Source organism: Solanum dulcamara, chromosome 6 (assembly GCF_947179165.1).
Source record: "Solanum dulcamara chromosome 6, daSolDulc1.2, whole genome shotgun sequence".
In the NCBI taxonomy this organism is placed as follows: domain Eukaryota; kingdom Viridiplantae; phylum Streptophyta; class Magnoliopsida; order Solanales; family Solanaceae; genus Solanum; species Solanum dulcamara.
Window position 1 is genome coordinate 64,787,249 of NC_077242.1, and position 18,709 is coordinate 64,805,957.

The 18,709-nt window shown below is 39.0% G+C and overlaps 1 protein-coding gene across 1 annotated transcript; it reads left to right on the plus strand.

Annotated features, from left to right (window-relative positions):
* Positions 1-18,043: 18,043 nt before the first annotated feature.
* LOC129892898 (G-type lectin S-receptor-like serine/threonine-protein kinase At2g19130) lies at positions 18,044-18,709 on the plus strand. Its single transcript, XM_055968421.1, has one exon. The coding sequence runs from the start codon at positions 18,044-18,046 to the stop codon at positions 18,707-18,709; it is 666 nt and encodes a 221-aa protein (XP_055824396.1).

Below are 18,709 nucleotides of genomic sequence, written 5' to 3' on the forward strand. Positions count from 1 at the left end.
CTCAAGGGACACAAAGATCTCACTTGGATAAGACTGGAAGAAGACAAATCCTTGATGTTCAATACTTTCGTTTGGAGACCATTTTGGTAGCTACAGATAACTTCTCGAATGCAAATGAGCTATTATTTTGGACACTATATATATATATATATATATATATATATATATAAGATATTATTTTGGACACTATATATATATATATATATATATATATATATACATACATACACACACCATTGAGTTACATTTTGCTTCTAAGGCAATAGTTATTGTGTTCCCCGTAAGTTTGACTTAGTCAAAATGGTAGAAATTGTTGTCCATTAGGTGCAACTTATTATTTGAAGGTCTTTGGGCTAAGTCTTGCCTCTAAGGCAAGATTTATAAATCATCTCATATATCAAGACATAATGTGGTAGTATCAAGTTTTGTCCATAGGGAGTAACTTATTATTTTGATGTTTTTGGGCTAAGTCTTGCCTCTAAGGCAAGATTTATAAATCATCTCATATATCAAGACATAATGTGGTAGTATCAAGTTTTGTCCATAGGGAGTAACTTATTATTTTGATGTTTTTGGTCTAAGTCTTGCCTCTAAGGCATCTCTTAAGTTAGACATAGTGAAATAAACCCTTGAGCTATGTTCTGTCTTTAACGTAAAAGTTATTGTGTTCCTCATAAGTTAGACTTTAGTAAAAATGGTGTAAAATGCTGCCCATGAGGCACAACTTGTTCTTTGAAGTACTTGGGCTAAGTCTTGCCCCTAAGGCAAGAATTATAGAGTATTTAATAAATCAATATATAATGTGATAGTGCCAAGTCTTGTCCATGAGGCTTAACTTGTTGTTTGGAAGTCCTTGGGCTAACAAGTCGTACCTCTAGGGCAATAGTTATAGAGTATTTCATAAATCAAAATACAATGTACTATTGTCAAGTTTTGCCCATGAGGCATAACTTGTTGTTTGGAAGTCCTTGGGCTAAGTGGCAAGAGTATAGAGCTATGATAAATCAACACACAATGTAACAATATCAAGTCTTGCCCATGGGTGTAACTTGAAAAGTTTTTGGTCTAAATTTTGCGACAAGAGTTATAAAACATCTCATAAATCAAAACACAAAAACAATGTCAAACTCTTGCCCATGTGATATAACTTGTGTATATATATGTGCGATAAGTGTCAAAAACTGTAACACCCCTCAAAATTTTCCCCCTAGGATTCGGACCCTTCTTGTATTCGTGCAGGGTCGAACCCAATTATTTAGAAGTGTGTGCTTAAATTAAGATGAGTCCCCGAGTAATTTAGGAGTGTTGGAGATGATGTGGGGTCACGGAGGACCCCTAGGACCAAGCTAAGTCCAAAAAGATTCGTCGTGACTAAACTTGAGGAGGAGTTCGCATGAGGGGGTTCACTTCTAACGACCCTATCTTTTGATATATGACGATCTGGGTGGCCCACGACCTATTAAATCAAAGGTCGTCGAGTCTTCTTTCCAACACCACCAAGAATGTGAATTTTGGAGTTCGGAGTCGAAAGATACGATAATCCTAAGACGAACTAGCACGATAGGAATTTTATTTTTGGCCTGGGTTGCAACTGCTGGGAAAATGGCCTTGGCTCTGTAAGGGCGCGACGCGCCACTATCGCGCCAGAAATATACCTCAGTAATTTGGTCCTTGGCGCGACGCGCCACTAAAAGTTGTGCAGGGTTTTTCAGGCCAAATTTTCAGAATCCAGAAAATATGGCCTTGGCGCTGTAAGGGCGCGACGCGCCACTATCGCGCCAGAAACATGCCTCAGTAGTTGGTCTCTGGCGTAGTGCGCCACTACAAGGTGTGCAAGTTTTAGGCGTAATCGGCCTGGCGCTGCAATGGTGCGACGCGCCACTATCGCGCCAGGTGCATTTTCGCCTATTTTTCAGAACTTTTAAGGAGGGGCAATTTGGGAATTGTTCCAAATTATATATGTATCAGCCTTAGCACATTTTGGGATCATTTTCAATCCCTCACTCTCTATGAAAGCCCTAGAAACCTATCTCTCTCTCTCTCTCTTCTTTTTCTTCTTCTCCATTTCCAACAAGAAGAGTTCCAAGAGCTTCAAGGTTTGAGTTCTCCATTGAAGACCCAACCACAAGGTTCTCTTCAAGTCTTCACTAAGGTATGTAAGGCTATCCAAAACATGGGTTGAGTCCACCCATGTGCCCTATTCTTGCTTTGAGGTTAGATGTTCATGAAAATGGAGTTTCTTGGTATGGTCTAAGTTTAAATGAGTTTTGTCCCCTATTTATTTGATTCTATATATATTGATGTTGTTGAGTTAAGAAGTTCCCAAAATGAGCCTTTATGTGAGTATGAGTTGATAAAAATGAGTTGTTAAATATGTTCTATTGATCTTCTTGACTATGTAGATTATGATAAAGGATGCTATTTTCTTTAAAATGTTGCTTATTATAAAATGTAAATTTAAAGTCTTGAAATTGTGATGAGTCTCAAAGATTTCTCATATGGATGGAGGAAATGATTGATTATATCTAGATGTTGCTATATATGTGCATTTAAATTTCTTTTGAAGATATGATTGAGATTGATCGGATAGTATGATTAGAAGAGATTTAATTATGATAGAGTTGATGAGTTGACAAGGTTGTAATGAGACTTGTCGATGTGATTTGATTGAGTTGATTGGATGGAGTTTTGAGCATTGAGTCTTGGGAGGAGTATCGAGCATCGAATTGGGAAAGAGTATAGTCCATACTCGAACCTAATAACTGCGTCGCCAAACGTAGAGGGGATGGAACCGTTAAAGTGTCATGCCCCGGGAGGGTACCCTAGGCGTGGTCGGCACTCGAAGGCCATTTCTGACCTCCGAGCGAACCACCTGGTCCATTCACACATTCAATCAATCTCTTTCTCTTAGTGGATAACTCAATTAAAGAAATACTATTCATATATAAAGGGCCGAAGGCCAAACATTTACAATCCAACAAGACAATAAAATAAAACTCCTCAAAATAACAGTTCGACCTCCCCACACTCCAGTCTATGAAGCCTCTATTCAAGTCTAAAAGGTGCCAATGATAAGTCCATGGCTACCAACAATCAAAATAGAAGAAATGACAACAAAACTGTACAAGAAGGCTCAATATCCTCCGGGAACTAGGAGGACTCACCAACTGGCTGGAAGTGTATGTGGATCTTCAACGTAGCGCCGGTTGATGATCTCTAGTACCTGTCTCTGCATCATGAAACGATGCAGGCCAAATGACGTCAGTACATGGAATGTACGAGTATGTAAAATGGCCGAATACAACGAACATCAAGGAAGAATTTATCAACTCGGGATCTCAACTCAAGAGGGATAACAACTCAATCAAATGTCCTAAGTCTAAACAAGAATATGGTTTAGACGGGACCAATCACATACCATTCAACTCAATCTGACTCAGAGTACTATCAAAACCTATTCGGGAGTTTCTCTTATCCGACAACCATCACTTATGAGCCAGTGAAGGTACAACAAAACGACGTTGTTGCCGCGCCCGTTCATACTTTGCCAGGGTATGAACGAATCAAACACTCATGGATCCAATCCAACCAAGTCCTATAATGTCAGGACAAATCTCTCGGGGAAGCATCCGACTTTAATGGTTCAATTCCCCCTACGTTTGGCAACATAGGTATTGGGTTCGAGTATGGATTATACTCTTGCCCAATTCCGTGCTCGATACTCCTCCTAAGACTCAATGCTCATAAAACTCCATCCAATCAACTCAATCAACTCATATCGACAAGTCTCGTTACAACCTTGTCATCTCATCAACTCTATCACAATCACATCTTTCTCAATCGTACTATCCGATCAATCTCAAGCATATCATTCAAAGAAATTTAAATGCACATATGTAGCATCATCTATATATAATCAATCATTTCTTTCATCCATTTGAGAAATCTTTTGAGGCTTATCACAATTTCAAGACTTTAAATTGACATTTCATATTGAGCAACATTTTCAAGAAAATGACATCCTTTATCATAATCTACATAGTTAAGAAGATAAATAAAACATATTTCACAACTCATTTCTTCATCAACTCATACTCACATAAGGGCTCATTTTTGGAACCTCTTATCTCAACAACATTGACACATATAGAATCAAATAAATAGGGAACAAAACTCATTCAACCATAAACCATACCAAAGAACTCTATTTCTCCTTTTTTTTGAACATCTAACCTCATACAAGAGTAGGGCACATGGGTGGACTTAACCCATGTTTGGATAGCCTTACATACCTTAGAATAGATGCTTGAAGAAACTTTGTTGTTGGGTTTTCAATGGAAGCTTGAGGTCTTGAAGATCTTGGAACAATTCCTTGTTGGAAATGGAGAAGAAGAAGAAGAAGAAGAAGAAGAGAGAGAGAGATAGGTTTCTAGGGCTTTTAGAGAGAGAGTGGGGGCTGAAGAAATGATCCCAAAATAGTCTAGGGTGATACATATATAATTTGGGGCAATTCCCAAATTGTCCCTTCTCAAAAGTTCTGAAAAATAGGCAAAAATGCACCTGGCGCGATAGTGGCGCGTCGCGCCATTGCAGCGCCAGGCCAATTACGCCTAAAACTTGCACACCTCGCAGTGCCGCGCCGTGCCAGAGACCAAACTACTGAGGCATGTTTCTGGCGCGATAGTGGCGCGTCGCGCTTTTACAGCGCCAAGGCCATTGTTCTGAGTTCTGGGAATTTGGCCTGAAAAACTCTGCACAACTTTTAGTGGCGCGTCGCGCCAGGGACCAAACTACTCTGGCACGATAGTGGCACATCGCTCCCTTATAGCACCAAGGCCATTTCCCCCAGCAGTTGCAACCCAGGCCAGAAATGAAATTCCTGCCGTGCTAGTTCATCTTAGGATCGTCATATCTTTTGACTCCAAACTCCAAAATTTACGTTCTTGGTGGCGTTGGAAAGAAGACTCGATGACCTTTAATTTCATAGGTCGTGGGCCACCCATATTGACGTCCTTCAAAAGATAGGGTCGTTAAAAGTCGACCCTTATATGAACTCATCCTAAACTTAGCCACGACGGATCTTTTCGACTTAGCTCGGTCCTAGGGATCCTTGGTGACCCCACATCATCTCTAACACTGCTCAGTCCCTCAGAGACTCATCTTAACTCACGAATATACTTCAATATACTCGGGTTCGACCCCTCCCGAACACAAGAAGGGTCCGAATCTTTGGAAAATTTTTGAGGGGTGTTACATTATCTCCCCTTTGGGATCATTCGTCCTCGAATGATGAGAAATCAAGAATAGACTCGGGGTGCAAATCACAATCAAAACTCATTCATTCAATCAGTCAAATTCTCAATCAATTATCAATCAAGACTCAAGATGCACAAATGAATTCAAATCAAGGAAATGGACATTACCTTCAACATTCTCATCGGTAGGCACGAATAGATGAGGATATTTAGATTTCATGGCTTCCTCCGCTTCCCATGTGGCTTCCTCAACAAATTGGTTCCTCCACAGGACTTTGACTGAGGCGACTTCTTTGTTCCTCAGTTTGCGAATTTGGCGATCAAGAATTTGGACCAGAACCTCTTCATAAGACAAGCTATCCTTAATTCTAATGCTATCAATAGGGACTACCAATGAGGGATCGCCTAAGCACTTTTTCAACATCGAAACGTGGAATACCGGATGAATAGAGGCTAGCTCTGAAGGCAACCCCAACTCATAAGCAACACTCCCAATCCTCCTCAAGATCTGGTAAGGACCAATATATCGAGGACTAAGCTTCCCCTTCTTTCCAAAGCTCATGACACCCTTCATGGGTGACACTTTCAAATACACCCAATTATCCACCTCAAACTCTAAGTCTCTCCTCCTCACATCGGTGTAAGATTTTTGGCTGCTTTGGGCTGTCTTTAGCCTATCTTGAATAAATCTCACCTTCTCCATGGCTTGGTGAACAAGGTCAGGCCCAATCAGCTCGGCTTCACCAACTTCAAAACACCCAATAGGAGATCTATACCTCCTCCCATACAAAGCTTCATAAGGAGCCATTTGAATACTTGCATGATAGCTATTGTTGTATGCAAACTCTATGAGGGATAAGTGATCATCCCAATTTCCCTTGAAGTCAAGCACACATGCCCTTAACATATCTTCCAATGTTTGGATGGTGTGCTCTGCTCTGCCATCTGTCTGGGGATGGAAGGCTGTACTCAAGTTCACCCTCGAACCTAATCCCTTCTGAAAGGATTTCCAAAATTGGGAAGTGAATTGAGCTCCTCTGTCTGAGATGATAGACAAAGGGACCCTATGCAATCTGACGACCTCCTGTATATACAACTTTGTATAATCTTCTGCGGTATCATTAGTCTTAACCACCAAGAAGTGAGCTGATTTCGTCATTCTATCCACAATCACCCAAATGGAATCATGTTGCTTTTGGGACTTCGGCAAGCCTGTAATAAAGTCTATGTTGATCTTCTCCCACTTCCATTCTGGAATTTCTATGTTTTGGGCTAAACCACATGGCCTTTGATGCTCAACCTTCACCTGTTGGCAATTTGGGCATTTGGAAATGAATTCCGCAATATCTCTCTTCATCCCACTCCACTAATAGATTTCCCTCAAGTTATGGTACATTTTTGTAGAGCCCGAATGAATAGAGTATCTAGAACTATGCGCTTCGGCCATAATCCTTTCTCGAACATCATTGACATCCGAAACACACAATCTATTTTGGTACCGCAATACACCATCTCCTCCTTTGGTGAAAACCATCACCCCTTGTTTGTGAAAAACTTCCTTCAACTAGAGGAGGATGGGATCCTGATCTTGTTTTTCCTTTACCTCTGCTACAAGTGAGGACGTAGCCCCATGTCGAACGTTTACTCTACCTTCATTGTTCTCTTCGAGTTGAACTCCCAATCGGGCTAATCGATGTACCTCCTTCGCCAATTCTCTCTCTCCCTTTTCCACATGGGCAGTGCTACCCATGGGCAACTTGCTAAGAGCATCAGCAAAAACATTAGCTTTACCTGGATGGTAGAGGATACTCATGTCATAGTCCTTGAGTAGCTTAAGCCATCTTCTTTACCTCAGGTTGAGTTCCTTCTGGCTGAAGACGTATTGCAAGCTTTTGTGATCGATGAACACATCAATATGCACTCCATACAAGTAGTGGCGCCAGATTTTAAGCACAAACACCACAGCTGCCAACTCAAGGTCATGAGTTGGGTAATTTCGCTCATGAACCTTAAGCTGTCTCGAAGCATAGGCTATCACCTTCCCCCTTTACATCAACACACAACCCAAACCAATTCTGGATGCTTCACAATAGATCACAAAACCCTCTGTACCATCGGGCAAGGTTAGAACAGGAGCAGTAGTTAGCTTGGTCTTCAATTTCTGAAAACTCTCCTCACAAGCATCGCACCATTGGAACTTAACCTTTTTTTGAGTCAGCTTAGTCAATGGTGATGATATGGATGAGAATCTCTCTACAAACCTTCGATAATAGCCGGCCAAAACCAAGAAGCTCTTTATCTCTGTCGGGGATGTGGGTCTGGGCCAATTCTTTACTGCCTCAATCTTTTCAGCATCAACCTGAATACCATCTCCAGATACAATGTGGCCTAAGAAGGACACTAATGCAAACCAAAATTCACATTTAGAGAACTTTGCATACAATACCTGGTCCCTCAAAGTTTGCAAGACGACTCTAAGATGATGGGCATGCTCCTCCTCATTCTTGGACTAAACCAGAATATCATCTATGAATACAATCACAAACATATCAAGATATGGATTGAATACTCGGTTCATGAGATCCATAAAAGCGGCGGGGGCATTAGTCAACCCAAAGGACATGACCAAAAATTCGAAGTGGCCATAACGAGTCCGAAAAGTAGTCTTCGGAATATCACATTCTCTCACCTTCAACTGGTGGTAACCGGATCTCAAGTCTATCTTTGAGAAGCACGTGGCACCCTGAAGCTGATCAAATAAATCATCTATTCTGGGGAGAGGGTATTTGTTCTTTACGGTGACCTTATTGAGCTGCCTGTAGTCAATACACATCCTAAGGGACCCATCTTTCTTTCGAACAAATAGGACCGGAGCTCCCCATGGTGAGACACTCGGCCTAATACATCCCTTATCTAACAAGTCCTTCAACTGCTCCTTCAACTCTTTCAACTCGGCTGGGGCCATTCTATAAGGAGGAATTGAGATAGGCTGGGTATCAGGAAGAACATCAATCCCAAAGTCGATCTCCCTATCAGGAGGGACTCCAGGCAGATCTTCAGAAAAGACATCCGGAAACTCATTGACAATCGGAACCAACTCAAGGGATGGAGACTCAATGCTGTCATCTTTCACTCGAACAATATGATAAACACACCCCTTTGAGATTAGGTTCTTGGACCTAAGGTATGAAATAAACTTACCCTTAGGCACAATAGGACTACCCTTCCACTCTATGACAGCCTCATTCGGGAATTTGAATGTGACAATCTGGGTTCTACAATCAATAGAGGCATAACAGACATAAAGCCAGTCAATGCCAAGGATCACGTCAAAATCAACCATGTCCAACTCAACTAGGTCGGCCAAGGTATCCCTGTGATGAATGGACACAGTGCAATCTCTATAGACTCTCTCAGCTAAGACAGAATCACCGATAGGAGTGACCACACTAAAAGGCTCAAGAAGACGTTTAGGAATTTTATTGAATTTACTAGCCACATAAGGAGTCACAAAAGATAGAGTGGCACCCGGATCCATCAATACATAACAATCAAAAGAAGAGACTCGAATCATACCCGTCACAACGTTTGGAGAGTTCTCCTGATCTTGGCGACTACCCATGGCATATAGGCAGTTTGTACCTCCACTCGTACCTGAAGTAGTGCCCCTCTGATTACCCCTAGCTGGTGGTGCGGTGGTAGAGGATTGGGCCCTGTTCCCCTATGTTGGACACTCCTTCAGAAAATGGTCCATTTGGCCGCATTTATAACAACCAACCCTTCCCGCTCTGCTTTCTCCCAAGTGGAGCCTACCATACTTGCTGCATGGTGGCTTCCCCCTCGTACCTTGAGTTACACTGGCCTGGAATTAAGAACCCTGGGGTCTGAGATTCTGGCGACTCTGTCCTTGCCGGTCATACCTGTTCTACGGCAGAGGTGCACTTGCGGAAGATGAGGCATAATTAGGAGGCCTCTTCTGGAAGAAGGACTTGTTGCTCTTGTTTTGCCTCTGTTCATTCTCATGGCCCACCGATTTTGCCTTCTTTCTCAGGGCTCTTCTCTATCTTTTCTTTTCTCCTCCTCTACCTGTTGAGCATACACCATTAATCTGGAAAGATCCATATCCAAGATCAACAATGCTACCTTGCACTCCTTCTTCACATGCCTCCCTAATTCGGAGACGAACTTCCTCATCTTTGACCTCGCATCTGGAATCATTTCTGGAGCATAACTGGACAGTTGGATGAACTTTAGGCCATACTCCTTAACCGACATACCTTCCTATTTCAGGTTTACAAATTCCTCCACTTTCGCTTCCCTCAATTCTCGGGGAAAGAAGTGGTCAAGGAAGGCTCCCTTAAACTCATCCCACCTAGTAGGTTCAGCATCCTCACCCTTACTCTTTTCCCATTGGTTATACCAGTGGTTTGCCACATCTTTGAGTTGATAAGACACCAACTCAACCCCTTCGATTTCCGTAGCATGCATAGCTTTCAGAATCTTCCACATCTCATCGATAAAGTTTTGGGGGTCTTCATCGACCTTAGAACCCGTGAATGCCGGTGGATTCATCCTCAGAAAGTCTCTAATTCTAGTGGCAGCAGATGGCTCCTGGGAACTAGAGCTGAGAGTCGATGAACTCTGATTACCACTTCGGGCAGCCATTAGTTGCGTGAGCATTGCAATTGCCCCTCGAAATTTAGCCTCTGATGTGGGTATAGGTGGAGTAGATGGCACTTGAGGTGCCTCCGCATATCTCGCGGGTCAGCCTCTAGCCCTTGCTGGGCGTGCCTCTGACTGTGGCATCCCTGCATTATCAACATTCATCTGGCTAGCGGTACATTTAAGAGGCATTATCTGTAACGTATAAACGCACGAATTAGAAAGGAAGTTTCTTAGAGTTTAACTCCATCGCACGAATTAAGAGTATGAAAGAAGTGAAACAATTTCCTAATGTCCTATAGCCTCCTGCTTATAAGTGTGGTGCACAACACACCCATAAACAAGACTCTACTAGACATGGCTTCATAGACTCCCTAAGACACTTGAACTCTGTGCTCTGATACCATGTTTGTCACGCCCCGGGAGGGTACCCTAGGCGTGGTAGGCACTCGAAGGCCATTTTTGACCTCCGAGCGAACCACCTGGTCCAGTCACACATTCAATCAATCACTTTCTCTTAGCGAATAACTCAATTAAAGAAATACTATTCATATATAAAGGGCCGAAGGCTAAACATTTACAATCCAACAAGACAATAAAATAAAACTCCTCAAAATAACAGTTCGACCTCCCCACACTCCAGTCTATGAAGCCTCTATTCAAGTCTAAAAGGTGCCAATGGTAAGTCCATGGCTACCAACAATCAAAATAGAAGAAATGACAACAAAACTGTACAAGAAGGCTCAATATCCTCCGGGAACTAGGAGGACTCACCAACTGGCTGGAAGTGTATGTGGACTTCAACGTAGCGCCGGTTGATGATCTTTAGTACCTGTCTCTGCATCATGAAACGATGCAGGCCAAATGGCGTCAGTACATGGAATGTACGAGTATGTAAAATGGCCGAATACAACGAACATCAAGGAAGAATTTATCAACTCGGGAGCTCAACTCAAGAGGGATAACAACTCAATCAAATGTCCTAAGTCTAAACAAGAATATGGTTTAGACGGGACCAATCACATACCATTCAACTCAATCTGACTCAGAGTACTATCAAAACCTATTCGGGAGTTTTTCTTATCCGACAACCATCACTTATGAGCCAGTGAAGGTACAACAAAACGACGTTGTTGCCGCGCCCGTTCATACTTTGCCAGGGTATGAACGAATCAAACACTCATGGATCCAATCCAACCAAGTCCTATAATGTCAGGACAAATCTCTCGGGGAAGCATCCAAATTTAACAGTTCAATCCCCCCTACGTTTGGGAACATAGGTATTGGGTTTGAGTATGGATTATACTCTTGCCCAATTCTGTGCTCGATACTCCTCCTAAGACTCAATGCTCATAAAACTCCATCCAATCAACTCAATCAACTCATATCGACAAGTCTCGTTACAACCTTGTCATCTCATCAACTCTATCACAATCACATCTTTCTCAATCGTACTATCCGATCAATCTCAAGCATATCATTCAAAGAAATTTAAATGCACATATGTAGCATCATCTAGATATAATCAATCATTTCTTTTATCCATTTGAGAAATATTTTGAGGCTTATTACAATTTCAAGACTTTAAATTGACATTTCATATTGAGCAACATTTTCAAGAAAATGACATCCTTTATCATAATCTACATAGTTAAGAAGATAAATAAAACATATTTCACAACTCATTTCTTCATCAACTCATACTCACATAATGGCTCATTTTTGGAACCTCTTAGCTCAACAACATTGACACATATAGAATCAAATAAATAGGGAACAAAACTCATTCAACCATAAACCATACCAAGGAACTCCATTTCTTTTTTTTTGAACATCTAACCTCATACAAGAGTAGGGCACATGGGTGGACTTAACCCATGTTTGGATAGCCTTACATACCTTAGAATAGATGTTTGAAGAAACTTTGTTGTTGGATCTTCAATGGAAGCTTGAGGTCTTGAAGCTCTTGGAACAATTCCTTGTTGGAAATGGAGAAGAAGAAGAAGAAGAAGAAGAAGAGAGAGAGAGAGATAGGTTTCTAGGGCTTTTAGAGAGAGAGTGGGGGCTGAAGAAATGATCCCAAAATAGTCTAGGGTGATACATATATAATTTGGGGCAATTCCCAAATTGCCCCTTATCAAAAGTTCTAAAAAATAGGCAAAAATGCACCTGGCGCGATAGTGGCGCATCGCGCCATTGCAGCGCCAGGCCAATTACGCCTAAAACCTGCACACCTCGCAGTGGCGCGCCGCGCCAGAGACCAAACTAGTGAGGCATGTTTCTGGCGCGATAGTGGCGCGTTGCGCCCTTACAGCGCCAAGGCCATTATTTTGAGTTCTGGGAATTTGGCCTGAAAAACCCTGCACAACTTTTAGTGGCGCATCGCGCCAAGGACCAAACTACTGAGGCATGTTCCTGGCGCGATAGTGGCACATCGTGCCCTTATAGCGCCAAGGCTATTTCCCCCAGCAGTTGCAACCCAGGCCAGAAATGAAATTCCTACCATGCTAGTTCATCTTAGGATCATCATATCTTTTGACTCCGAACTCCAAAATTTACGTTCTTGGTGGCGTTGGAAAGAAGACTCAACGATCTTTGATTTGATGGGTCATGGGCTACCCAGATTGTTGTCTTTCAAAAGATAGGGTCGTTAGAAGTCGACCCCTTATGCGAACTCCTACCCAAACTTAGCCACGATGAATCTTTTGGATTTAATTTGATCCTAGGGGTCCTTCATGACCCTGCCTCACCTCTAACGCTGCTCAAATTCTCAAAGACTCATTTCGACTCATGCATACGCTCCTCAATACTCGAGTTCGACCCTACCCGTATACAAGAAGGGTTTGAATTCTAGGGGAAAATTTTGAGGGGTGTTACATAAAGTCGGATACTTCCCCAAGAGATTTGTCTTGACATTATAGGACCTGGTTGGATTGGATCCATGATTTGTTGATTCGTTCATACCCTGGCAAAGTATGAACGGACGCGGCAACAACGTCGGTTTGTTGTACTTTCACTGGCTCATAAGTGATGGTTGTCGGTTAAGAGAAATTCTCAAATAGGTCTTGATAGTACTCTGAGTCAGATTGAGTTGAATTGTATGTGATGGGTCCCGTCTAAATCATATTCTTAGTTAGACTTAGGATATTTGATTAAGTTGTTATTCCTCTTGAGTTGAGCTTCCGAGTTGATTGATTCTTCCTTGATGTTTGTTATATTCGGCCATTTTACATACTCGTACATTTCATGTACTGATGCCATTTGGCCTGCATCGTTTCATGATGCAGAGACAGGTACTAGAGATCATCAACCGGCGCTCCATTGAAGATCCACATACACTCTCAGCTAGTTGGTGAGTCCTCCTAGTTTTCGGAGGATGTTGAGCCTTCATATACAGTTTTGTTGCCATTTCCTTTATTTTGATTGTTGGTAGCCATGGACTTGTCATTGACACCTTTTATACTTTAATAGAGGCTTCATAGACTGGAGTGTGGGGAGGTTGAACTGTTATTTTGAGGAGTCTTATTATAATTGTTTGTTGGGTTGAAAATGTTTGGCCTTCGGCCCCCATATTGTGAATAGTATTTCATTAATTGAGTTTCCGCTAAGAAAATGTGATTGAATGAATGTGTGACTGGACTAGGTGGTTCCCTCGGAGGTCAGAAATGGCCTTCGGGTGCCGGTTACGTCTAGGGTACCCTCCCGGGGCGTGACAAAAACACACATAAACTATCTTCTTTTCTTGAGTTTCATACCTAAACTATCACTTATTAGTTTGAAAAACATACCTCAGTGGTGTCTGTAATACACTCTCTATTTTTTGAAAAAACCTTGCCACATGGATAAAATATTTCACCTTGACAAAAATTTAATAAACTATTAATATTAGTTAAAAGTTAAAGACTAAAGTATTTCTATCTCCAGAAGAATAAAATATTTTTTTATAAAAGAAATTACCTTTTTTTAAAAAAATTATTTTTGAAAAAAATAAATTTTAAAATATTTTGCTCACACATTCCACACCTTCCCCCCCCCCACACACAATCCTCGTCCTTTTTTTTAAAAAAAAAATTATAAAATATTTTTAAAAAATTCATGCTTCATCCCCTCCTTGCTCCTTCCTAAAAAATGTTATTGTGTTATTTTTTAAGAAAATAAAATTATACTCACTCCATCTAACCCTCCATTCTTAATTTACATTTTTCTTTTTATATTTTTCTCATTTTGTATTAGATATATACATATATTTTAAAAAAAATATTTTTTCCTAGTTGCATACCGAATATAACATTAATAAAACATTATTTTAAGAAAAAGTCTTGCGGCAAGTGAAAAATACTTTTCTAAAATTATATGTATATATATAACGCAAAACGAGAAAAAAATTTGAAAGTGGAGGGTTAGGTGGGGCTGGTTAGATTTTTTTTTAAAAAATAAAAATAAAAAATCTTAATTATTATTTGAAGGGGGGGGGGGGGGGGAGAAGTACGATATTTTTTTTAAAAAAATTATAAAAGAAATTTAATAAATAAAAACAAAACTAAAAAAATGGGGTGGGGTGGGGTGGAGAGTTTGGTGAGAGAAAGTAGTGTAGTGAGGTAAGAAAAATATTTTATATTTTATTTTATAATATTTTTTGGGCGGGAGATAGTAATACTTTAATCTTTAGTTTTAACTAATTCTAATAATTTATTTAATTTTTGTTAAGGTGGAATGTTTTGTCTATGTGGATTATGATATGACATTTTTTTTTAAATGAAGGAGAAGGTGTCGTATACGTACCATGATGAGAATGGATAAAAGAGAAATGTGTTTTTCAAATTAATAAGTGATAGTTTAAGTATGAAACTCACTCTCAATAATTTAAATATGAAAATCAAAATGACACTTGAATCTAGGGATCATTTTATTTAAAAGAAATAGAAAATGTATAAATAGATAGTTTTTTTAGTTTCATAGTTTAAAAAATATGAAAAAAAAAAGAAAAGAAAAAAAAAAGAGAAGGAAAAGAAACAAAATACGTAAGAAAAAGACAAATAATATAAAAAAAAGTCAGAAATGAGGAGGAAAAAAGAAAGACAAAAGAAAAAAAGAAGAAGATATGTTCCATTTAGTTATCAAAATATAAGGAAAATTTTGTTGAAGAAATTTCCATTAAATGAATGAAAATTATTTTTATAATTTTTTTTTTTATGAAAGACAAAATATCAACACAAATTCACAGGAAGAACATTTGTGAACTTAACCCGATAAATTTCCAGTGACAAAAAATTGTTACCTTCATGCTATTCTTCAATACCTGTGATTGGGGGGGGGGGGGGGGAGGGGATAATCATTATGTTCCCCACTTATCTCCTTCCTCTTTTTCCTTTTTGTTTTAAAAAAATATTTTGGCTTTAAATTTGTTCATCTTCACGTCATTTTATTTCTACACAATAAATATAATATTTAGCATAAACTAATATGATTGGATTAATATACGATTAAAATTACTACTAAGGCGTTTCTCAATGTCTATGCAATTATATAATTCATTTACAACCATTGAGAAAAGATTCTAAGAGATTAAAATCTATTTTACCCAATGTATTGTATACTCAAAAGGTTTTAAATCTTTGGCTTATAAGATTAAACTGGGTTAAAATTAGTTTGCCCAATCTGTTTTATACACTATTTATATGAGTAGATTACAATTCAATCCATTTTCAATCCGCCTAAATCGGATACAATGCTACCTTTTGCTACCACTAATTAGAAGTAAGAAAAATCAACTTGTTTTGACTACATTCTTCCACTCCAAAGCAGAAAAGTCTTGTTATTGTTTCAGCCTTTCAGGCATATTGAACAAACTAGTTCTCGAGCACGTGTGTTGCACGTGTATTCTATGCGGATTAGTATAAATTTCGTGAAATAATAGAAAAAAGAATAAAGAGATTGAGCAGATGCGAGAATTTGAAAAGATGATTAAATAAAATAAGTCACATAATATTAAAAATATCCGAAGATTGAAAATACAAGCAATGAACAACAAAGAGAAAAAGAGAAAAAAAATTATCAAGAGCAAAACAAAGGTCTACACAACTTAAACAAAGTTGGTTATATGTACTTAATTTAAAGGGAAGTTAATTGAAGAAACTAATATAAAAAGCATATACCTTCTTAGCTAAATATTGACTATTTTGAAGAAGAAAGCATATAATAATTTGACAATGGACTAAAGGCTTAAGCTATTGATCTGATAGAAGATAAAAGGATATGAAAAGTTCTTTTAACTGATGGAAGCTAAAAAGAAGTAGAATATAACATTAATTAAAAAAAAAGGGACAAATCGATCAAAGCTATGCAATGTATTTGCCTTCTTGTAGTTAATATAGTAAACAAAGCATTTAGCCGTTTTGTTTTCGTGAATTTACTAACATATAGTAATAACAAAAGAAATTAGTAATGTCATAACTAAAGTATAACAGTGCAACTCTTGGAATTCAAATTGTTATTATATAATTAAAATATTAATAGTTAATTAGATATTTAATCATTTTAATCAAGAAGAAGGGCAAAATGGTAATCCAATTTTGCACTTTGGAGCTTCACACTTTTAATAATATAGTAGTGTCTATGAACGTGCTTTGCACGTTACTTCTTATCAATTATCACACAAAAAAGAACTTTGATGACTAATTTAGAGTCTCATCCTGATATCCGGCACCTGACATGGAACTCGACCCCGACATCTGACCTCAACACCCGACACCTAAATTGAGACTCTACTTTTGAACCAAGACTTGACCCATTTGCTAATCCAACACTTGTTCCGAGACTCGATTCGAGACCTGACTTCTAACTTGAGATCCAATCTCGATATTCGACTCTGGACTTGACTCGAAAATCGACCCCGACATCCTACCTCGACACCTGACATCCGACATTGATTCGGGACAGCACTTCCACCACCAATTCTCGACCTAGACCCTATCTAAATCCCGGATCAAGACCTGACTTTTGACCTAAGATTCGACCCTGCATCCGACTTTCAAATTGGGATCTAACCCTACCCGACCCTTACATCCTACATGAGACTGATCCTGACTTTCGACTACTGAACCGACCCAACTTTTGACTCGAGATACAACCCCCACATTAGACCCTGTATCTGACTTGCGAATCTAGATCTAACCTCGAATCTGACTTAGGACCCAATTTCGACTTTCGACATAGGATGAGACTCCAACTTTTGATTCGGGATTCGACTTTCGAATTAGAACCCAACCACGAGATCTGACTTTCAAATCGGGATCTGATCCCGACACTTGACTCCAACGAACGATTAATGACCCACTCCGATATTTGACTTAGGACCCAAACTCAATTCTCGATCTGTAACCCGACTCCGACATCCAAGACGAAACTCTACCCTGACACCTAACTTGAGGGACCCAATCCTGATATCCCGGAATCTTATCTAGATTTCTAATTTGAGATCCGACACGCAAATTGAGATCCAATTCCGGTCCGACCTGAGTTCCAGGAGTTGGGTCTCGAATCATCTTGAATTTAGGAAAAAAAAGTTAATGATGGAAGGTTGTATCTCAATAAATTATTGATTGAACATTGCATTTATTGAAAGACTCTATAATAGATAAAATTATCATTTACTATTTTTCTACAATAGCCCAAAATGTCATTTACTATTTTCTTTAAATAATTGTTATTTAATTACTATGCAAATTTCTAGGACTTTGAAATTAATTAAAGTTATAACTATTAAATATTACTCCTTAAGGATATAAAAGTCGTTCAATATTTAATGGATATTTTGATCGATCAATATTATTAAACTTGTAGAAATTCCTTACTCATAGTTAACTTGAAATAAATTTAATGTTAAGCTCCTAGTATTAATAGGATAATAATATGTATCCTACAATAAACTTAGTCCTAATAAAAATATGTTTTGTTTAGTCCTAGTACAAAATTACATTTTTACCCGCTAGTAATTTTTTAGATGGAGAAAATTTTAACTTAAAAGGACAAATAAGTGAATCAACTTTTTGTTGATATTTTGATCAATCAACATTTATATTCGTGTTTTTATACTAATATAGTTAGATGATTGTGTAGCCATCGAAATGAACATATTTGTAGTACTCTTTTTAGGCTTGAGTCTGAACAATAATCTGTGTCTCGGAGGGGACACCATTTCTTTGAATAAATCTCTTTCATTTGGCGAAACAATAGTCTCTTCAGGTGAGAAATTTGAGCTTGGTTTCTTCAAACCAGGTAATTCTTTCAACTACTATATAGGCATATGGTACAAGAACACTATTTTATGGCAAAATGTTGTATGGGTAGCAAATAGGGATAAACCACTTGATTATGGTACTGCTAACTTAACAATTCTTCAAGGCAACTTGGTGCTTATCGATAAATTTCAAGGCATAGTTTGGTCAACACATGTTGCTAGAACTATAACTCCAAATAATTCAGTCGTCGTAGCAGTTCTTCATGACGATGGAAATTTGATTTTGAGTTATAATTCAAATTCATCAACACCCTTAATACTTTGGCAAAGTTTTGACAACCCAACAGATACATTATTGCCTGGTGCTAAGCTTGGATATGACAAACATCGTAATACACTAAGGGAACAGGTTCTGATATCATGGAAAGCTATGAGCGATCCAACACGAGGATTGTATTCTCTAGAACTAGATCCAAGGCATGCCCGATTTGTTATAAAATGGAATAGGACTAAAGAATTCATGGAATGGCCATACGTTCAGCCCATTACCTGA

Coding starts and splice junctions, on each gene's coding strand:
- LOC129892898 (XM_055968421.1), top strand. CDS start 18,044: ATGAACATATTTGTAGTACTCTTTTTAGGCTTGAGTCTGAACAATAAT.